The following is a 21,876-nucleotide window of genomic DNA, read 5'->3' on the forward strand; positions in this document are numbered from 1 at the left end:
TAATTGTTCGTTGCCAATTGGTGACAAATATAAATTCATTCCAGATTTGGGACGAATTTCAAAATTCACTCCAAATCTCTATTTTTTCAAAAAATAAATGGTCCTAAAATTATGGAAGATGGGTCTAGAGAATTTTGAATGACATGAAACAAGTTTCTATGCATTCGTATCGATCTCCCGATCCCATTAATATTTTGATGTTTATAAATTTTTTGAACAAGTATTAGATATTTCATTTTAAAAAATTTATGAACCTTATTATATTTGGTGAAAAAAATGTTTGAAGCCATCAATATGATCAGGAGATCAATACGAGCAAATAGGAATTTGTTTTGTATCGTTTCAAGATCTTTAGGTCTATCTTCCGAATTTTAGACATATTTATTCTGATTTAAAAAAAAAAATCAAAAATTTGGGACGAATTTTGGAAATTTGTTACAAATCTGGGACTAATTTGAAAATTCGCCCTACATTTGTGACGAATCTCCAAATTCATCCCAAAAATTTAATTTCTAAAATAAATGCATCTAAAATACGACAGATGGATCTAAAGATCTAATAATGAAACAAAATAAGTTTCTATGTGTTCGTATTGATCTTCTGATCACATTGATAGCCTCAAATATTGTTTCACCCAATATTTTGAGGTTCATAAAATTTTTGAAATAGAATCAGATATTGCATTTTAAAAAATTTATGAACCTCAATATATTTGGTGAAAAAATGTTTGAGACCATAATGTGATCAAGAGATCGATACGAATGTATATGTATTTGTTTTGTGTCATTTCGAGATTTTTAAATCTATCTTCCATATTTTAGATGTATTTATTCTAATTTTTTAAAAATCAGAAATTTGGGACGAAATTTGGAAATTCGTCGCAAATCTAGGATGAATTTGGAAATTCATCCCAGATTTACGAAGAATCTCCAAATTTGTCCGAAAAATTAAATTTCTAAAATAAATACATCTAAAATGCGGAAGATGGACCTAAAAAGTTCAAAATGATACGAAAAAAAAAAAAAATGTGGAACCGCCACATCAGCGTCCCCCCTAGAGCCGGTCCCACGGATATAGAGGGGAGGTAAATGCAGGTACACAGGTGGAAAGTGCATGACGGAGACGTTAACCCCAGGCAGTGACATCCCAGGGATCAACCCCTGGACCTTTAAGCCACAGAACCATGCACTCCCCCATCTGTGCTACGCCCTGGGGACAAAATGATACGAAACAAGTTTATATGCGTCGTATCGATCTCTTGATGACATTGATACTCTCAAACATTTTTTTATTAAATATATTGAGGTTTATAAATTTTTGAAAATGAAATGATTTTAATCTTTTCAAATTCTAACTCATTTTTACTAAGTCTTAAGATTTATTAAGTCTATCTAATTAAATTATTATTATTATTTTTTTTTTTTTGATATTTGAGGCCATCAATGTGATCAAAAGATTTATACGGACGTATAGGACCTTGTCTCGTGTCATGTCGAGCTTTCTAGGTCCATATTTCAAATTTTAGACACATTTATTTTCCTTTTTTTAGAAATTTAATTTTTGGGATAAATTTCGAAATTTGTCGAATTTCGTCCCAAATTTATGTTAAATTTCCAAAATTCATCCTAAATTCCAGATTTTTTTTAAAAAAATTAGAATAAATATGTCTAAAATACTGAATGATCTCTTGATTATATTGATGAATTCAAATATTTTTTTACATAATATATTGACGTTCATGAATTTTTTGAACAACAATTTAAAAATTTGTTTAAAAAAATTTATAAACTCAAAATATGGGGTTAAAAAGTATTTGAAGACGTTAATATGATTCGATAAAAATCCAATAAAATTTGTTTTATGTCAATCCGAATTTTTTTTAGATTAATCTTCAATATTTTATACACATTGTTTTTTTTTTGAAATTGGAACGAATTTGGCAAGAAAATTAATTTCGTCGCAAACTTTTCCCTAGCCCGATGACCTCTATTCTCTTCCATCTTCACATACCGTTGGCAGCGGCGGCGCAGCTCTTCCGAGGCGACGATTTCCGTCAGGTAGGGTTTCTCTTCCCCATCTCTTCTCTCCTCTCCGACAGACCTCTAGATCCTGCCAGATCCGGCCGTTGTCCCACCGAGTTCAGCTGCTGCCGGCCGGTCGCGGCCCGCCTGGGCCACTTCGGCCGGTGGTAGCCCCTCGGCCGCCCTAGGCGGCTGCCGGCCGGTCGCGGCCACCCTAGGCTGCTGCCGGCAGGTCGCCGCCACCCCAGGCCGCCGCCACCCCAGGCCCCTGCCGGCAGGTCGCCGCCACCCAGGCCGTTGCCGGCCGGTCGCGGCAGATAGGTCAGATGGACTCGAACGAGAAGTTGGTCATGAATTTTAATAAATAATTAAAATGAAAAAAGGGTTTTTGATAATTTAGCAAATATAGGAAAAATGTTAGGCCGTTAAACTTTTACCATCATTTATTTGATAATAATAAATAATTTCACAATTTAATTTTATCCCAGAGCCCTAATCTCGCTTCTCTCGTTCTTGTTCCACTCACGCCGTCTGCCGCCGCTGGCGTTCCGAAATATCCAAAGGTTTTAGCGGTCGACTACTGTCCTCCGAGCCTCGGGGATCTAGTCTCAGTTCCCATTCTCCGCAGTTCGCAGGCGCATTACTCTGTGGGTCGTGGTTACGTGGCTGTGCGAGTTCCAGCAGTTGGCCTGTTTTCTCTTAAGTCCTATTTTTCGCGTGAATTTCTGGCGAAGCCAACGTGCTGCTAGGCTTTAACTGCTGTCTGCTCCTGTCCAATCTAGTATATTGCTCTGTAATGTCTATTGAGTTGATTCAATGGATTTTTTTTTTTTCAAAAAAGTAAAAAAGTTAAACTGGTTTGTGTTTTACTTTATTAATGAATGCCAATTTAGCTTTAGAATTTGGCATTTTCATGTTGCTTTGGACATTTAGTCACGCCTTCAGTTGGTCAAAGTTTCGGAGAATTCTCTGTTTTTTTGGTTCTTTTTTAATCACTTTGGGTTGTCAAAGAAATGAAAGCTTGTGAATAAATGAATTAACAACTAAATATGTTAGGTGAAATGAATTGTTTGGACCTCATATTTTTCGTGTTTCCTCTATTGTTACAGTATACATATATTAAAAATTGAGTCCATTTTCCTAAGAATTAAATTTTGATAAGTGTTATCTAGCGGCTAATAAACTCATGAATAGTTATGTATGGTTACATATAATTTGGATGGGTTTCATGGCTATAATTTAATGGAAGTTATAAACTGTTGATAGCGAAGATGATTTTGGTAGTTATGTTTTTCTTAGGTTTGATGATTATATTTTGATTGTTATGTATGGTTTATGCATAGTTTTGATTCTTATGTTTTGATGGAAGTTTTTAACTTTTGATACTTTAGATGTTATGATGGCCATGAATGGTTTAATACCTTTATACATTACTTGTATTGTGATAACTATGTAACTAATGTAAGTTGTTAAATTTTCATATTAGAGATGTATGATTTACAAGTTGCATCTTATATTAGACTTTTAAAATATTCAAGTGACTTACAATTAGTACAATTTTAGAATTTCATATTCTTAGTTTTTTTATAAATATTTAGAATTGCAATTATAGAAATTAAATGTTCGATTAGGGAACTAGTGACTTGAAATATTTTCTGTACAATTTATGGTTTGGTTCTGATACTATGGTTATCCCTATTGCTTCTATTGTGGTGATTGCAGATCGACAAATCATCAATTGGTAGTGATGATGATGAGTATTGGCAGAAGAAGGATCTATGAACTCTCCTTGCGGTCGAGTCCTGCTACTTCTGCCAACTTCTTGCGAAATCCTTTCCCTGGCATTGTGTATTCATCGACTAATGATGATTCTACACAACTACTTTTCTTTCATTCAACCCTTGTTGGCAATGTTAGAGGTGACTTATTTGTTTCATGATATAATCTTTTGTCTAATTTTGGAGCTATTTTGCACTCACTCAACTTTCAGAGAGCTATAGGTGAAGGGTATAGATAACTTATTTGATTAATATATATTGGTTTTAGATGAGCCAACAATAACCACAATACTAACTAAGAGTATTTATAGGTGAAGGGTACAGAGAGCTTGTTTGATTAATATGTATTGGTTTTAGATGAGCCAACAATAACCACAATAAGAGTATTTCTCTATCCTTGATGTTGATTTGCTTTTTGCACTTAGTCACTAACAAGTTGTCACCAACAATATATAGTAGTTGTTCATGACCAACCATAAACAATGCGTACTACTAAGAATTTTTCATTTGAATCATTAATACTAGAATATTTCAAAAGATATTGTGTTTGCACACTACTTTGTGAACGGTGAAGATTCATGAGTTCCAGATAGTACTTTGCATCCTAAATATTCCATGGTTTGTAGCATTTTCTTTTGCTTCTATTTAGAATGTTTTCTTTGGCATGTTCACTGTGTTAGTAGCTCATGTTATAACTGATGAATATTTTGATATTACCTCAGTGTTAATTGGTCAAACTGTTGCAACTGCATAAACTTTGGTTCTGATACTTCAATGAGGATGCACAAATGTTTAGTTACTTTGATGTTTTACATGGATATGCATGCCTTTAATCATGTGCTTACTCTTTGAAATCAAACTTAAATGAATTTTACAATTATTATCAATTATTTATTTATTTATTTGTTTATTTATTTTATGTTGTCTTAATAGTTCTTATATTATATGTACTCCAGGGATTACCTGTGGTATTTTAGAGACTTCAACTTTTAAAATTCAGCAACGGGAACATGGTGCATCTTTCTCTAATACTGCCATAACATTTTTGTCATCAGTGGCAAATAAAGATGATGTTCAAACTACAGGTTATTTCTTGTTCCTTTGTAAGCTTCATACCAAGACATTACACATTTTTGTTATCCTTCTAAGTTAACCATTGTTATTGGTACATGCATTAGGAATGATTATTTTTAAACCGTGCTTCACTATTTTAAAGAAGGAAAACACTTCAAAGAAAATTCAATATAAAACATGGTTAATTTTGGAGAATAAAGAATTTCAAAAAAGACCATGGGAACTTTATTTTCCATTTTTCATATGTCTTTCTACTTTTTTGCTTATATTTTCTTCATTTTTAAATATAAGATTAAGTCCGTAGAAAATAGAATAACTGAAAGTAAACCCTTGTTTAGGCGTTAGGGTTTGCTTACTCACCTTTCTAGAACCAAGGTATTAAATACCGAGCTATGCCGGGCAAAATTTATTGTTCTGCTCATTGAGCGACACCACGAGGCCGTCACCACTTGCATTTTTTTATTATAGTTTTTTTTTTCAGTTTCCTTTTTTTTGTTTAATTTTAAATTTTATATTTTAAAAGATAGTTTTTTTTTTGTTTCTTTCCCATGTTGATTTTTTTCCATTGAAAATCCATTAAGTTTTTCCTACCATTCATTAATTTTTTTCCCTCCATCGGTCCATGACGCTAAATAAAGAGGAAAAAAAACCTCTTTAATAATCTCTCTGAGGATGATTATTTTTTCTCTGTCCTTCATCTCCTCTTAAGCTCTTTAAGAATGATCATCTTTCTTATTCCCTTCTTCATCCGTCTACGAGGTAAAGATAGAGAGAAAAAAATAAATTATTAAGAAAGATAAAATTAATAAATATAATATAATTTTTAACTATATAAAATATACTACTATTAATGAACTAAATTAATCTATATATAAATTTGGTTTAATTTAAATTGATCAAATAAATCCAAATTAGATTAGTTTAAACTACTTGATCCCGCCATGATGCTTATGTGCTAGTTACTATTCCAAAGGCTAGTAGCCGCCCGTGATTTACCTCCTCCGTGTTGGTCTTGGGACGGGTTGGCGGGGGCGCTGGGGGCGAGCGTATTCGCCTTTTGCCACAATTGATCCCGCCATGATGGATTTCGTTTAACCCTAAATCAATTTTTACTCGATAGCATTTCACGAGATAATATCAAAACTTAAATAAGACATTCAACATCTTAGATATAACTCAATAATAAACATTTATATCAATCAAATATTAATAAAATACTTTTTAATTAAATGATTTTATATTTAAAAAAGTATCTAAACCAATACCGTATCAGCACAACACGATAAGATACTGAAACCGTATCGTGTCGTAAATCGAAACTTCGACATGATTCAAAATTTTAAACTTTGTTTAGAACATTATGTTTTTATGGTTGGAATAGTACTGTTTAAGTGAAAAACTCCGTTTCTACCAAATCCTGGAGGAGGAAGAGGATCCTAGGTCCATCACAACATAATCTTTGTTACGTTTGTGAATCTTTAACTTTATTTTGAATCTGAAATTCTACCTTTAGGCTCACTCATAGTCACTTTGCAGATGCTCCTATTCTTACTAACCTGGACCAGAGCTTGGTACTGGGTCATGATGAGATACTTGGTAATTGATTTGGTAGTCAAACTTCTTATGTTCTTTTATTTTTTTTGCCTATCATAATTCTAGGAGTTGTGAGCACTTTCAAGCTGGAAAATTCATGGATTAATAGACTAACAACTTTGAGGATGTAAACATGTTGTGCTTGTCTATTCTTCTCTCAATATATAGTCTTCTATTCACTTCCCTACAATTTATGAACAAGGTTGTCAAATCGGAATTTATATCATGAATCGTTTTGAGGAATTATGAATTATAAGGTTCACATAAAATATTAGGAAATATGCTCAAAAATAATTTTATTTTATTTAGAATAGTTTTGATATCTAAAATATCTATAAAGTAATATAATATTTCATTTAATAGCATAATAGAATAGGTGTGTTAAAGAGATAGATGTGAAAAGGAAGATAAACTCTACCCTTTCACATCTTCAAATAATGGTTCTTAAAATATTTTTAGAAGGTCCCTACATAAGTGCCTTGACATTTTAGCTTAGTTTGGGTTTCCACTTTGGCTTTAACAATATGGAGTAAGTTGGATCATAAAAACTATATAAGTTCATATTTTTAAATGTATAGATTATTGTTTATTTTATTTTATTCTACTAAGAATTGTAATTTAATAAGCAATAGATTTTTTTTTTATCAAATGTTTTTGACAGTGATAAATTATTGGAATCAAATGTAAGAAAACTTAGAGTCTTAGACTCTTAAGTCACGATGTCATCTTTCTTGTCATTTTATTTGTTAATTTACAAAATTAATTCTTCTAAATTATTATTAGGTGTCACGATTATATTGACTATCATCAGTTTTGTTTCTTAACTTGATAAGATTTTTTTTTTTTTTTTTTTTTTAAATTTTAAGATTTTAGTCCAGGCAACCTTAATACTTCTATTGTATATCATTTCATATTTTTTATTATACTAAATTTGGTTTAATTTCTAGTATATTGCATCTAACTTAATTTCTTAATGAAATAGATATAATTTTAATTGGCTAAATATAACATGGACTTTCTTTTTTTAGAAAGATTCATATCAAACTAAATAATTTTTCATTTTTGATTCATATGTAAGAATTGCATTGATTTATATGTGAATTATGTTATATGATTCTAGCAACTAAGAGTTTTATATTATTTAATAGAAGTAGAATAGCTAAAAGAGTGGAATCTTGAAGTTAATAATGACATAGAAGCATAAATCTTGTCAAGTGGAGACAACAAGTTGTTGACAGCCAATATGAACTTGACATCGTAGAATGATTAATAAAAGTCAATCCTGTCATATGATATCTAAAGTGATAATAAGGGTGAAATTAATAGCGACTTAGAAGTTATGTCATGTCTAAGTTATAATAGCAATTTAGAAGTCATGTCATGTCTAAATTATCTTTCATTGGATGATAATATTTTTTTTGTATGTGGAAAATATTTGGTGAGGAAGATTCCTATTACTCAATTCATTCCATTTTTTAATGGAATTAAATAAATAATAATTTGAACATTAAGAATATTAGCTTATATTTTTTTGTTATAAATCAACATCAATTTATTTCATCTATTCCATTACGTTATTAAATAAAATTTATATTATGTTGCATAGTTTTAGAATTATTTTCAACATATATAATTTTTATAGGGATCTTGCTTTATGGTTGAATACGATTTCATGATGTGATCATCACAATGATTCACGAACCTCAATTTGACAACCTTGAGGATAAGTTGTCACATCTAAGACAGCTTATAAAAATATTTCATAATGATAGGATTTAAAAACTTATCATCCGACAAGGAGAAAAAAAATAACATCATAAAAGCTGGGGCAAGTGATGGTTTGGGTATTTGACTTCTTCGTTGCAGGTTAATTTTCCATCTACTTAGATATGATAATTATTGGTTTATTTTGATTGTGTCCGATAACCTAACAATTATTCTAGTTTTTACAATAACTGTTTTGCTCAAATTTCTATTTGTCTTCCTGCAGAAACGGTAGAGGAGTTATATAAAAAAATACTCATGTCTATTGAAGCTCGGACTATGTCTCCAAATGCTTGGTTATGGTCTCTAATAAGTAAATGTTCAACCAGAGATGATATAAAGCTTCTCTTGGATGCATTACACAAACTTCGTATATTTGTAAGTTTATTGATTATTTGACAGAGTTAATCCTTTTCCTCTCCTTTCTGCTTCCTGGCTATGCTTATGGGCACATTGTTTGCTTCTGAATATAAGCGCAAAGCTTGCTTGAGTTGCTAGAAAAAAAATAAAGATATTATTTGACTATGATTATGAAAGGATGTGGCTCATTTGGTAAAAATCATCCATCAGAAGAATCAAAGATGTTTCTCACTGACGTGATGAGTTTATGGATCCCATATGTCCATGTGACCACATTAACCATAGTATTATAATCTATCAACATTCATGAATAGGTTTGTATCCGCTTCCTAAGAGCTCACCTGTGAACCTTCAGAAATATTAAGAAAATAAGTTTCAATATTCTTTAAAGACTCAATTAAACCCAAACATGAATGTGATGATTTTTGGTTTGTTAATGTTCTAGTACAAATTAGGAATTTGTTTTTTAAATCTAATACTTTGTTTTGCTAAATCTTTTTATTTAGGATAATAAACTAATTAATGTACTTTTGAGTATGTTAGGGACTTATTTGTAAATACTATATATTACAAGAGCCTAAATGTAATCTTTACTTGGATGGATAATATAGTTAAAATGGATTAGCTAGGGCATTGAACCTAAATCTTTCCCGTATCTAATATCAGAGTCGTATGGTCCTTGATTTAGAATTGAGAAGGTGTGTTGCTGAGATCACATATTCTCTTCTGTGCCAAATGGTGCCATGTCACCAAATTCAAGACTAGAGAACTTTTGATCCTATTCATCTGGGAATGTGGAGCTCTCTATTAAGATGCGTGACCATTCTTCTCTCTCCTTCCTCTCAACATTGTAACAGCCTCTCCTGAGACTTACCTTGACTTCCATCAGTCGATTGGTGCCTTGACCTTCCTCTTAATGTGGCAACAATGTTTCTTGAGATCTGCTCAAGCTCCCATTCGCCTTTGCCTTGATGCGGCCACCCACTTCCCATTTGCCTCTTATTGAGTGAGCATGTGAAAGCAGTGAGTGATGTCTCTCCTCTTTCGCCTAAATCTCGATACAATGTCTCTACCTTTTCTCATAAGACCCTGAAGTTGTCTCAACTTCTTCTGATGAGACAAAGCTACCTTCGCCACCATTGGAGCGAAGGAAAACAACTATTGACGATCACAATTTGTCTCTGCTAGAGGAGAATCATTTTGATTCGCTACTCAGCGATGAAACCACATCTACCTTTTCTTTTATTCTTGATTAAGTTACTGAAGCAGTAACCTATAAGAAAAAAGAAAAGGACAAGTTTCTTAACTGCATCATCAAGCATGTTTTATTCTGCTACTTGAATCTGTTGGGGTCGATGCATATCAGCATGGAAAATCTCAACAGAAGAAATTATGCAACATGGTTATAGCAGTTCTTGTTTAGACCATGGGTCAAGGATAGCTACAATAACTCATTACCTGAACTGTTGATATTTTTCAGTTCATTCAAGCTTCATGGTAGCATGCTGACACACAACCATTGGCTCTTCTTTGGTAGTCCATCAACCCCATTCTCATGAGCCTTTATTGATTCTTCTTTTTGTGCTATGGGATTTGGACATATGTTAGAGATCCATACACGGTGTTATTTCTTGAGCACGGTGACATTTCTTGAGCATATGATGTGATTAGAAGTCTATTTCAGTTGTGATAGTCTGACATAGAGATCATGACATAGAGATAACAACACATTGGTCGATTCCAGATCATCATTGTTGATCTTCGAGATATCTTTTCAATTATCTTTACTGTATGAGCTACACAAGGAGTGTTTCGACCAATTGTTGACTATTACATTGCTCACATAGTTCGACCTTACTAGAGTTCGTGCAAACTCAAATTTTAGGAGGTGCCTCCATTCTACATCTATCAAAAGTCTAAATGAGAGTGTTGAGGGCATTCAGTCACTAGATCCATAGCATCATCAGAATAACTTGTAGACAGATCCACTCTTAACACCTAGTTAATGTTGGTAGAGTTCAGGGTGGTAGAGAAGATTATGGCAAAATTGTGGTCTTACTAGTAGACAACACATACCGAAATGTAAGAGTGGAAAGTTAGGCATGTTGGGGATAACTGCTGCTCACTTCATGACTAGCCACCTGGTCATCCTCTACACTTTATCAGAGGAGGTGCAATCCAAAGAGATTTTTACATTAAGAGTCTTAGGATTGAGTATATCAAGTTGCACTTTCATATATCTTTACCAACTTCAATTTTAATGGAGTCTTATTGTAGCAAATCTGCCACCCTCTAGTCAACTCAGCACCCTCGGACAACTTTAATGGAGTCTTAACAATATACGTAGGTCTAAATTTAATATTATTTTGATGGATAATATATATATATATATATTTAACTAGAGAATAACACAGATAGATTAATTGCAACTTTGTTAATGAGAATATACAGTATGACGAGATTGATACATCATTTGTTAGTTCTAATGATCAATTAACAAAGTTTTCTTTTAAAAGTCCTAGGATCAACATATTTGTAGCAAGCTGGGCTTTCATACATTTTTTATCAACTTGAGGGAGTGTTAAAGATCTATTTATTAATAAATAGTATACATTATAATGACAAAAATGTAATATTACTTTTATGGATAATATATATGCAGGTAGAAGGGACTACCTAGGATATTAAACTAAATCTTTCCCTCTCAAAGTCCATTTAGATATAATATTAGAATTATTTCCAATTAAAAATATTTTTGTTTATTTCTATTTATGTTTGGGTTGATCCCTAAGATAATCATCTTCTTCATCGTAAAGTTTGAGTTTTTGAGAATTTGATTTTGGTATTCCTTCATTTGTTATTAAAGTTTAATCTGGTTGGTATTCTGCATGCACAATCCATCCTTTCCATCAATTTTTATCTTTGTGTTACCTTCTCCTGCAACATCACTTCCTTCCCTGTTCATCAGTTCATCCCCTTTTTCTGCTAGCACCCCTTTTAGCTGTGTTTGAAGATACAACATTTTGAACATTCAACTCCTAAATCTCCCAGTGTTGGATTTGTCTTCCTCTTCTGCTAGTTCCATGGCAGCCCTCCTTTCGTCTTTTCGCTTTCATCATTTACCCTAGATGTGGGTTGTGCAAATCACAAGCATCACGGCTGCTGCTGCCAGATTTAGAACCTGTCCACCTCTACATGCAGAGCAGAAGATGATATCTCCTATGCAAGATCTCCACCTTCATCATTGCTGCACACAAGTGGTGATTTCTGTCTTCAGCAGATCAATTTGTATAAATCTTCTTTTATAAAAATCTCCATTAGAGTCAATTCTAACATCCTCTATTATCGTTAATAGGATTGATATCTTCTTCCCTACCAGCGCTGTGAGGAATCTACTGTAAGAGCAAGGTTTAAAATTTCGACCCGTGCCAAGATTTTTTATTTATCTATAGTAATTATAAGATAAATATGTTTATTGTGTATATAAAAATAAGTTGTATATTGATTTATTATAAGTTCTCAATTATTGAATAATTTAATATTGTTAGGAAAAATAATTAAAAATAATTTTATTTAAATAGAATTGATATATCAATAATTCAAATTAAAATGGAAGTATCTATTATAATAATAATAATAATAATAATAAGTATATAAATTAATACAAGATATTACTTTATATTAATAATAATTATATAAATTAATTATTTATTCATTTAATTAATTATTAATTAAATAATATATATTTTAAATAGTAAAAAAATATCAAGTAAAAAAATTTAAAAAAAAATATCAGAATATAAATATAATTTATTAGATTTTAAAAAAAAAAAATTTTAGAATTTTTTTTAAAAATTTAAATGAAATTTAAAATAAAAAAATATATTAGAATATAAATAAGAATTATTATATATTTTTTAAAAATTTTAAATGAAATTTAAAATATTATTTTTTCAGAATATTAATTAATAAAATTTATTTAATTTATTTTAATTTTAAATATATTTTTTTATATATTTTATTAAGATAATTTAATTAGGGTTTATAAAAGCCTCTTTGAAATATCACACATCTTCTACCCATCTTCCTTAGGAATTGTTTAAATTAATTAAATAAAATAAATAATTATTACAAACAGAAAAGCAAAAGAATCTTAACAATGGTTTTGGAACTGCTTCTTTCATCATCAATTTGCAATGCAGCCACCACTGCAACTATAGTCCTGAACTCGTCATTTGTAGCCCTGCTCCTCGACACTTCTGCAAGCAAAGGCAAAACCTTGTCTTTTGTTGGTCTAGATGCCAATGTGCCCTACCTAAGCAGATTCTTTCTTTTTAAACTTGGTATAACTTTCCATTTCCACCGACCAATTATTAAGGCCTTGAGGAATTGATTAGAAGGGGATGAAAAGTGATTGACCTATAATTCAATCATCCTACTCTCGCCAATGCCTTAGCCATGTCATACAAATAAAGTTATGCAATGAAAATAAAACATTAAGACAATTTACACTTACCAATCATTAACACGAGCATGTAATGTGGTTTGGAACCTTCATTCCTATCCGAGGCCTATGACTCATAAGTGAATCACTCTTGAAAGCTCACTATCTTTCTCCTTTGCATATAACATTTGGACTGGAGAAACCTTTTACAACAATAAATTTTATAATAAAAACTTAGAGGACTAGGCTAAGAATACAAGGGAAAAATTCTAAGTATTGTTCAATCAATATTTACACTAGCTTTTAAAAACTCCTCTTAGTCCTTTTATAGTCTTTAATCTCTTTAGCCGTAACTTATTGTCTTCAACCTTCACTTACGTTTTGTTGTTATGTTGCCAATTAGTATCTTTGGATTACTTTTGTTTGTAGGTTACCAATAGTTACCTCAATCGACTAGTTTCCACCTTAGTTGAATGATCCATTGTAAACCCTAGCTCATTCGACCATTGCAACTTCAGTCAAATCAACAACCATTTTTGGCTCTCATTGAGTCAGTTGACTAAATTCCAACATCATATGATTAAACTTGATCAGTTGACTAGGTTCCAAATAGAAATATTCTTGCGAGCCACCAAACCACCAATCTTGAGTTAACTCCTTAATCGACTTAGCTCATTTGTCGATTAGATTCCAACATTAACATCGGTCATTTGAACTCAATCACTTGACTACCTAGTTGACTATGCTTATAACAGAGGCATTCTTTGAGGTAGCCATCAAGCTTGAGTTAGACTCATTGATTGACTCGTGCTAGTGGACTGGGAACACACTAGTCAATTAGAGCTTTGACTATGATCATCCATTAATACAAGTCCCTCCGCTCTCACAACTCGCACAAAAAAAAAATATGGAACCTCCATATCATCGGCCCCCTAGAGCCGGTCCTATGGATATGAAGGGAGGTAAATTCAAGTACACATATGGAAGGCGCATAGCGGGCACTACCACAGGCAATGACACCCTGAGTCTGCCCCTGCCCAATTCGGACAACTCTCACAACTCGCACAAGAGCTTACCTTCCGTAGCTTGACTTGGCTACTAAGGTTATCTCCTGCAAGGTTCTCATCCTTCAGATGCACTGAGCTCTTAGCTTGCACCACGTGCAATACTTCACACTTTTATTTACGTAGTTTGCGTTATTCTAGCTACCATCAATGTTGTGTCTTGATGCTCCTCATTCTGCTGTCCTTCGAATGTTCCATTCTATCCTTTTTTGATCTCAAGTGGACCTCGACCCATTGAGTCAACTAACTTGCCATGCCACGTCAAGCTCCATAAGTTACTCTAACACTATCTTAAGACTTCTTGTCCTAAAGTCCCTTGAATGCTTCATACAACCTTCTCCTTAATCCATCATACCTCCAAGCCATTGAGTGCATTGCCTTGTCGTGCAAGTGATTATCCACGCTCAATCTCGTTAAGTCATGAGCTTCGCAAGATCCATTTGCGTCTGGTCAAGTTCGTGCATGATTTAACACATTGAACATATAAAGCAAGGTCTAACTTAAACCCTTTATTCAAACATCAAAATCCAAGATCGAGTACGACCACTTAGGTACGATTGCACCATCATCAACTTTCTACATAAGCCTGGTCATGTGCCTAAGCTGAGGACCAAATTCTAACTACTTATGCTTCTCCAATCGAAACTTCCTATACACAAAGTACCTCCTTCCTTGACCAACTTATGCTTTTTCTTGAAGTTATTATTCCACAAGTTGCACATCATCCACAGTTGACTTAAGAGCTCGAGCCCTAACCTAGGGGACTTTATCACAATCCTCAATTGTGGAAGAGATTCATACCACCTGTATGTTCATCTTTAGGCTCCTGTGATTAATAGTAGTGGGCTCAAATTTAACTAGATTTGGTATAAGGGTAGATTGGATCCATTAAAAGCTAGAAGAGTTGAAGATGTTTGGGATTTACTACAAGTGTGATCCAAAATCGACACAAAGCTTATTGGCAAGATTGTAAAGGAGATCCCAAGTGCAACCACTCTACTGATTGAATGATGTCCGAATACGTGACAACTTCAACAGGAGACATTTGCATTTTCTAGTAAAGTCACAACATATTCTTTTATTAGTTAGTTGATTAATTTAACTTTTCTCTATTTAATTAATTTTTCTCACAAAACTTTTAGGTGTTATTATATCTTACTTTAAAAATACCAACATATGTATAACTTTTTAAATTTGTATCTTAGTTTGTTCTTCATTTATCATATTGTAATTTACAAAAAAATATATCTTCCATCATATTTTTTTATTGCACCTTTGTTCACTGCATTACTTAATAAGCATAGTTACTTGTCAATATATTTAGATATGCACGATAAGAAGAAATGCTACTACTGTTAGAAATATGAGAGACACATGTTTACACTGGCTTAAATTCATTGGAAATAGGTGCGAACCATTTTAATGAATATGCCCCTAGATGATTTAATGGATAACATGCACCCTTACCAACAATCATATTACTTGGAAATGCAAGCCTAAACATGCTAAGGCAGAAGTTTCTAGTTTTGACAGATAAGATTTGATATCTTTTTAGTTGACTAATTAAAATAGAAGATTTTTTTGATTGGTATAGACATGATCACTATCGAATGAGTATAGTTTGCCAAATATAAATCTATTGGAACCATTAAGGAATTTTAGCAAAGTGTGCAAGCTTGTTTGACTAATTTGGATAACCATCTATTGAATATTGGCCATATAAACTTAAAGAAAGATATTCATAAACAGTTTACCTATGAACTATATTGCAAATGGATAAATCTCAAACAATTTCTTAAGTTTGTTTAGTAGAATACTGCTTTTAATTTTAAAATTTACATGTGTTGTAATATTAGATGGACTTAGGCGGATCCTTGTCCCATAGATTAATGTCTTGGGTCAAAAGTTCTTAAATAAGGTATTTTATATTCTCTTACATTGACAGTCAAGGTTTATCAAAAGATGTAAAGGTTGAATGGTACCTTAAGCAAAACAAATTCTATTGAACAAGATGAAGAGAGAAATACTATCCTAAACATAAAATTGCACATATCAGGAGCACAACCCAAGTTGAAAAGTAAATTTCATAAAAATGGAACTTAGGTTAAATACGTCACCCAAAGCCCCACTTTATCTAAAATCAGTTGACTTTAGTTGAATCACATGACTTAAAGGTATCATATGACGTTTTGGCACAAAAGACCCTTTTCTTTATGATGAAGAACTTTTAGCAGAACCACAATATTTGATTGAAATATCTAGATTGAATATAATTGTTGTCCACATCAAGTATGTGTTTAAGTAATATCTGTTAAGTGTAATATAATAATTGTAACATTAGTATAATTTATCACTCATAAACAACTCTAGAAACAGTCGAAGTAAAATTTATTTGTTTTTTTCAATATATAACATGCTTAGAAAACTATAGATGGCAATGTTTCATATATTGAATAGAGTTAGCTTAGTTATAAGCATAAGCTTGTCTTTAGTTGTTCTTGAAAAAAGCTCAAGCTCATTTTGAGTTGAATAAGAACATAATTAATAGACATACTTGAGCATAATACATTTAATATGGTTAAATTCAAGGTTTATTGCTTGAGGCTTGAAAATGATACATTATATGGTCATTGATTTTGTGTTTTGGATGCAGAGGTTATCCAACCTTCGGATACACTCAAATTTCAATTGTCATCTTTGTATGAAGGTGTCTGAGGCATGCGCTCGTGCAAATGCCCTTGATTATGGTATGCTCTATACATGAACTTGCAGGCTATGGATCTTCAGTCAAAATTTTGCTCGCTTGACACTAACACATTGCATTCAAGTGCTTCAAATGTTTTACTGGATATCTTCTGCATAACTACCATCCATGATGGTGAAGACTTGAAGTCTTCAAATTTTACTTGTGATTGACTTAAATAAGCTCTTTAATATACAATCCATCTGCTGTCTTGGAACACTTATAATCTTTCTGCTCTTTTTATGATGAATTAGAGCTATCACTTCTCTCAAAAGGTTTTAGAGCATATTTGATTTGTAAATGCAAATACCAGAACACCTAGTAAATCTTAGAAACAGTCTGCTAGACGGAGGCACAGAGGTAGATATTTACATCCTCAGGTTCAAGTGCCCCTAAGGTTATGAATCTCAACATAAATTGGCCTGTGAATAAAATGCAACATTCTTTTAGCTTTATTCATTGTGCACATATTCAAAGGGATTCATTAGACGTACTCCATTCTGCAATATGTTGCATATATTTCAACGAAATGGTGACAATGGCGGAGGTAACAATGAAGGCATTTGAGTTTCTAACTCAAGTTACAGCAGATGAAACTAAGTAAAAGAGTCACAGCAGATGTATGTTTTCTTAGTGTGGTTTATACTATGCTTATGATTGGGATTAGCGATTATAATATTTTTAATATTTTTTGGGTTCATGGTGATATCGGCAATTGCACTATTTATGCATATTATCAATGCATTAATGTTGTTTATGAGGGAAGAATTATGGGAAGTTATATAAAATTAGAGAAACTGGCAAAAAAAATATTTTTTTATCAATTTGACCAACCTTTTAGAGGTAACTAGCATGGCATCTGCAGGGTTAAAGACTTTATGGAAGCACAATATCTACGGTTTAGCTCCAAGTATCGGTTCTGCTCATTATTTACTGGTATGCAATGCACTTACCTGGTAGTTTCATTACTTCGTTTGCTTGAGAAATCTTTTTCTACAGTCATATGCCAAGGAGCACAATGACGATCAGCTTATGGTAAAGATTATGCGGATTCTAGAAAGGAACTCATTGCCACTTCAAGCAGGTACAGCAGACAAAGTATTCAGGTATTATGATAGTACACAATTTCTGTTGTCATTCTAGGTAAAAATGGAAAGTCTGAGGTCATACCACAGTATTCTTATGTTGCCTCTTATTATGAGGTTTAATCATTGTAAAGAGGAGATTTATCATGATTTCATTATTTTACTTATTTACTGGAAGAAAGAAAAGGGTCATAAGAATATGCATACCACAGTATAGTTTCAAAAAGCATGCAGTCAGTAGGTGACCAACTGAACATAGTGCACATGCGATGTGCAGGAACATCGATGGGAATAGACAAACTTTTTTTCACAATATTAAAAACATTTATATTTATAAAAGATAACTAATATCCAATAAAATATATTGATATAGCCATCCAATTCATACTTCTTTATAGAACAAAATATGATGATCATTGTACAATACAAAGAAGCAAAACATATGAAATATAACAACCAATATTTATCAATATGTGAAATTAATCCAAATAAGATATTTATCTATTTATTTTTTAACTACAATCCATATGCGGCTGTTATGTGGTCCTTTATAAAATCCGCCTTGGTAACTGAATATGCAGTCCAAGTGGGGTTTTTACCATGAGCATTTTTATCTTGGCAGCAATTTCCTGTGGTCATGGTTCTACTCACTTTTACTTACCATGATGAATATACAGTTTATTTATGTTACCTAAGGTCAACTGTTCAAGTCTCCTGTACTTTTTCTCCAATTCAATTTAGCTACACAATGACAACGGATAAGAAGATAAAAATATGTCTGAAAGATCATATTTCAGCAGATCCATACAAGCTTAAAACATGATTATATTATATATTAGAGTTGAATAGATGGGAAGAATGCGATACTGGTTTGCAACAAAACTTTGTGTGGTACTTGATTTTCAGTTTAATTGTAAGGATGAGTTTTGCTTTCTAACTTATTATATGAGGAAGCATCAGAAAGATGATACTGAGCAAATTAAAACAAAAAAGGAATAGACAATAGTACTGTGTTAACCAGTAATGCTAGGCTGCCATCGCCATGCTTAGCTCTAGTTATCGTAGTTAAGCAATGTTTGAGTAAAAAAGCAACAGCCAGGACCCACGAGTAGGGTTGAGCAAAATCTCAATCACCGAACTGATTATTTGGAAATTCAGTTCGGTTAATTCCGAAATTCATTTTTTTAAAAAAAGAATCTCGACTATTTTGGTTCGGTCTCCATTATAAAACCCAAAATTCGGCTGATTAAACCAAATTGAATTTATGGCAGTCAACTAATGCATTATGATCAATTGATTGCTGGTCCAAGTTTGTGATAAAACAGACAGGAAGTGGCGCAAATCGACATCCATAAATTGAGCATAGTAAGTTTAGGAATCAATTGGTGCAGTCGACTGCCCACATAGCAATAAATTCTTGTTATTTTTTTTAAAAAAAAGTTCAGTTAATTCGGTTGGTTATTGAATTAATCGATTTTATATCGGTTCAGTTTTAGTGGCAAACTTCGATTGGTTCGGTTTGTCCAAAAATGTTTGGTTTCGGTTAGTTTGGTTTTAACTGAATGCTCATCTCTACCCACGAGGATGACATATGCCAATTTGTTGAAAGAAGATGACCCAAATAGCAGTACCCGTTACACCTTTCTCTAGTAAATTTATCTAAGAAAAGATGTGGAAAGTTTTAGTGTTGTTCTTATTGTCTTTTTCATCATTTATGTGAGATTGTACTCATTCAAAAGTACTCATTGTTTGCGTGACTTTTTTAGAAACTTTATTTACCCTCAAATCTGTAACTGAAATTCAAGCTACAGTTTAAATTTTTGAAAGAAAACAATTATTTGAACCACAAATTATTAGTAAAGTAGCAGATTTTTTTTCCCTTCAATTTTAAGTCTCCTTATTTTTTATTTATTTTTCCAGAATAAAATTCTTTCTAATGGTAAGTGACACCTGTTGTTCCATGCTCCACAGAATCTGCCAGAAACGAAGAAGCCACAAGTAGCAGAGGAACTGCATAAACTGGTTAGTCAATGGCCATTGGACATTATAAAGATTCAAAACAAGGAAAACAAACAGGTAATCTGGATGAGATATTGGCTCAAATCTCACTATGTCATCTACCTTTTATTTTTTATTTTTTATTTATTTTTTATTTATTTTTATTTTTTCTATTCTTCATGCTTTACCTGAAATAGTTGGTATCTGAAGAACCTTTCCTGGTTTGGTTCAGGAACAATAACATGCCACCTCTCTTGGCTTTACCTCAAATCTCATTATTATTTTTTTCTGTGCTAGAGCCATATATTCATACAATATCTGCAAAAGAGAAAATAGCAAAGATGTGTACAATCAAATATCACGAAACACCCAACTCTCTTGGCTTTACCTCAAATCTTTTTTTTTTTGTTTTTCTGTGCTAGAGCCATTTATTCATACAATATCTGCAAAAGAGAAAATAGCAAAGATGTGTACAATCAAAATATCATGAAACACCCACCTCTCTCAGTTTCTGTTTATTGATACTTGCATGGTTCCTTGAAAGTAGCATGCCTCCAATTCCTCACTTGAAGTTATAGAAGCTAGTTTCTATTAATGTGACACATGGGTCATTTGGTTTCTGTTGTTTTCAACCCATTTATCTGACAACAGGTAAATTTTTGAGTCTTGTTCGTTGCAAGGTTTGCAAGAAGTGCCTAAAAACGGTTAGCATAATATTGTAGCCTGTACACTGAGAAAGCAGGCCCACTTCTTTGTAATTTGTCTTGTACACATAGCACCGACCCTTGTTGAAACTTTCAGTTTGTCTTGACATAATTGTTCCAAACACCTTATCAGTAAACACCCAAACAAACCTCTTGTTTGCAGAACCCATCAAAGCTCCAACAAACAGCAACCCCATGTTTACATCAAATTGTTTGCTTTAGGGCAAATGATCCAAATCCTTTCGTACAGTGGTGGCAAGCCTGCAATTTTTTATTTTATTTTTCCCAGATAGGGAGTTTTTGAAAATATGACATGGTTTGCCAATTTCTCAATGAAGGTCTATTTGTACCATTTTTGCCCATTTGTTTTCCCCCTTTATTATTGGTTAATTTTGGTACCTTCCAAAAGTAAATCTTTTAATCAACTGCCTAACATGTCAGTCTGTTTTGATAGTAACTGTAAATATTTCACTTGTTTATAACTTCTAGCTTTTCTTACATTGGCTAAACCCTCCATTTTACTTTCCAGGCACTAGCTGAATCGTTAAACAGAGACATCCCTGCGATGCTCAACTCCTTAATAAGTTTAGGGCTTGATGTTCCTGTGGATGCAAACAAACTCAATCCACTGGAAACATGAGTTACAATCTCGGATCGACTTTGGTGCTTGCAATTAAACTGGAGAAACCCATCTACATCCATAGCTCCTAGTGCTAATCAGAGCTTTCAATTTTAGATCTTAATGCATGCAAATGAAAATAATTCTGTAGCTTCGCGTGTTGCGTATCTTCAGTGGTAGCAATAACAAGCAAAATTAGTCGCATAGCAAATTTGAGCAGCAGGTCCAGATTATATGGATTTTCTTGGGATGATTCTATATATGGTGGTGACATCCAAGGGCCCCGGACCTAAATATTGATATCTTTATTGTCATGGCTTCTCAATCCCCCAATTATTTGAGTACAAGCATTTTGTTGGATATAAATCTTATGGAGATGTTCTCGTTATGTGCTTGATGCGCGGTCATTTTATGTTTATGGCGTCGTTGCTTTGGACGAAAGAATAAAGAAGAATAGGGGAGAGAAAAGGGGTGACTCATTCTTTTGTCGCTCATAAAAAATTCCTTGATTGTCCAAGGCAACTTCACATTTGACATAAGTATTGACCTCTTTTGTCAGTTTGCCGTAGCTTGTGGCACTGTGATTCTTTCCAGTCGTCAGCTTGTGGCTCCGTTGCAATGTTTGAATA

At 32.8% G+C, this 21,876-nt stretch overlaps 1 protein-coding gene across 1 annotated transcript; it reads left to right on the forward strand.

Moving 5' to 3' along the window:
- Positions 1–1,916: 1,916 nt before the first annotated feature.
- Positions 1,917–21,580, forward strand: LOC122048685. Its single transcript, XM_042610220.1, has 10 exons — positions 1,917–2,057; positions 3,744–3,940; positions 4,756–4,884; positions 6,410–6,469; positions 8,457–8,608; positions 16,752–16,845; positions 17,707–17,777; positions 17,841–17,981; positions 19,898–20,002; positions 21,158–21,580. Exons 2-10 carry the CDS (start codon positions 3,769–3,771, stop codon positions 21,266–21,268), a joined length of 1,035 nt encoding a protein of 344 aa, XP_042466154.1. The 5' UTR covers positions 1,917–2,057; positions 3,744–3,768; the 3' UTR covers positions 21,269–21,580.
- Positions 21,581–21,876: the final 296 nt, after the last annotated feature.

The sequence above is a fragment of the Zingiber officinale genome, chromosome 2B, assembly GCF_018446385.1.
Source record: "Zingiber officinale cultivar Zhangliang chromosome 2B, Zo_v1.1, whole genome shotgun sequence".
In the NCBI taxonomy this organism is placed as follows: domain Eukaryota; kingdom Viridiplantae; phylum Streptophyta; class Magnoliopsida; order Zingiberales; family Zingiberaceae; genus Zingiber; species Zingiber officinale.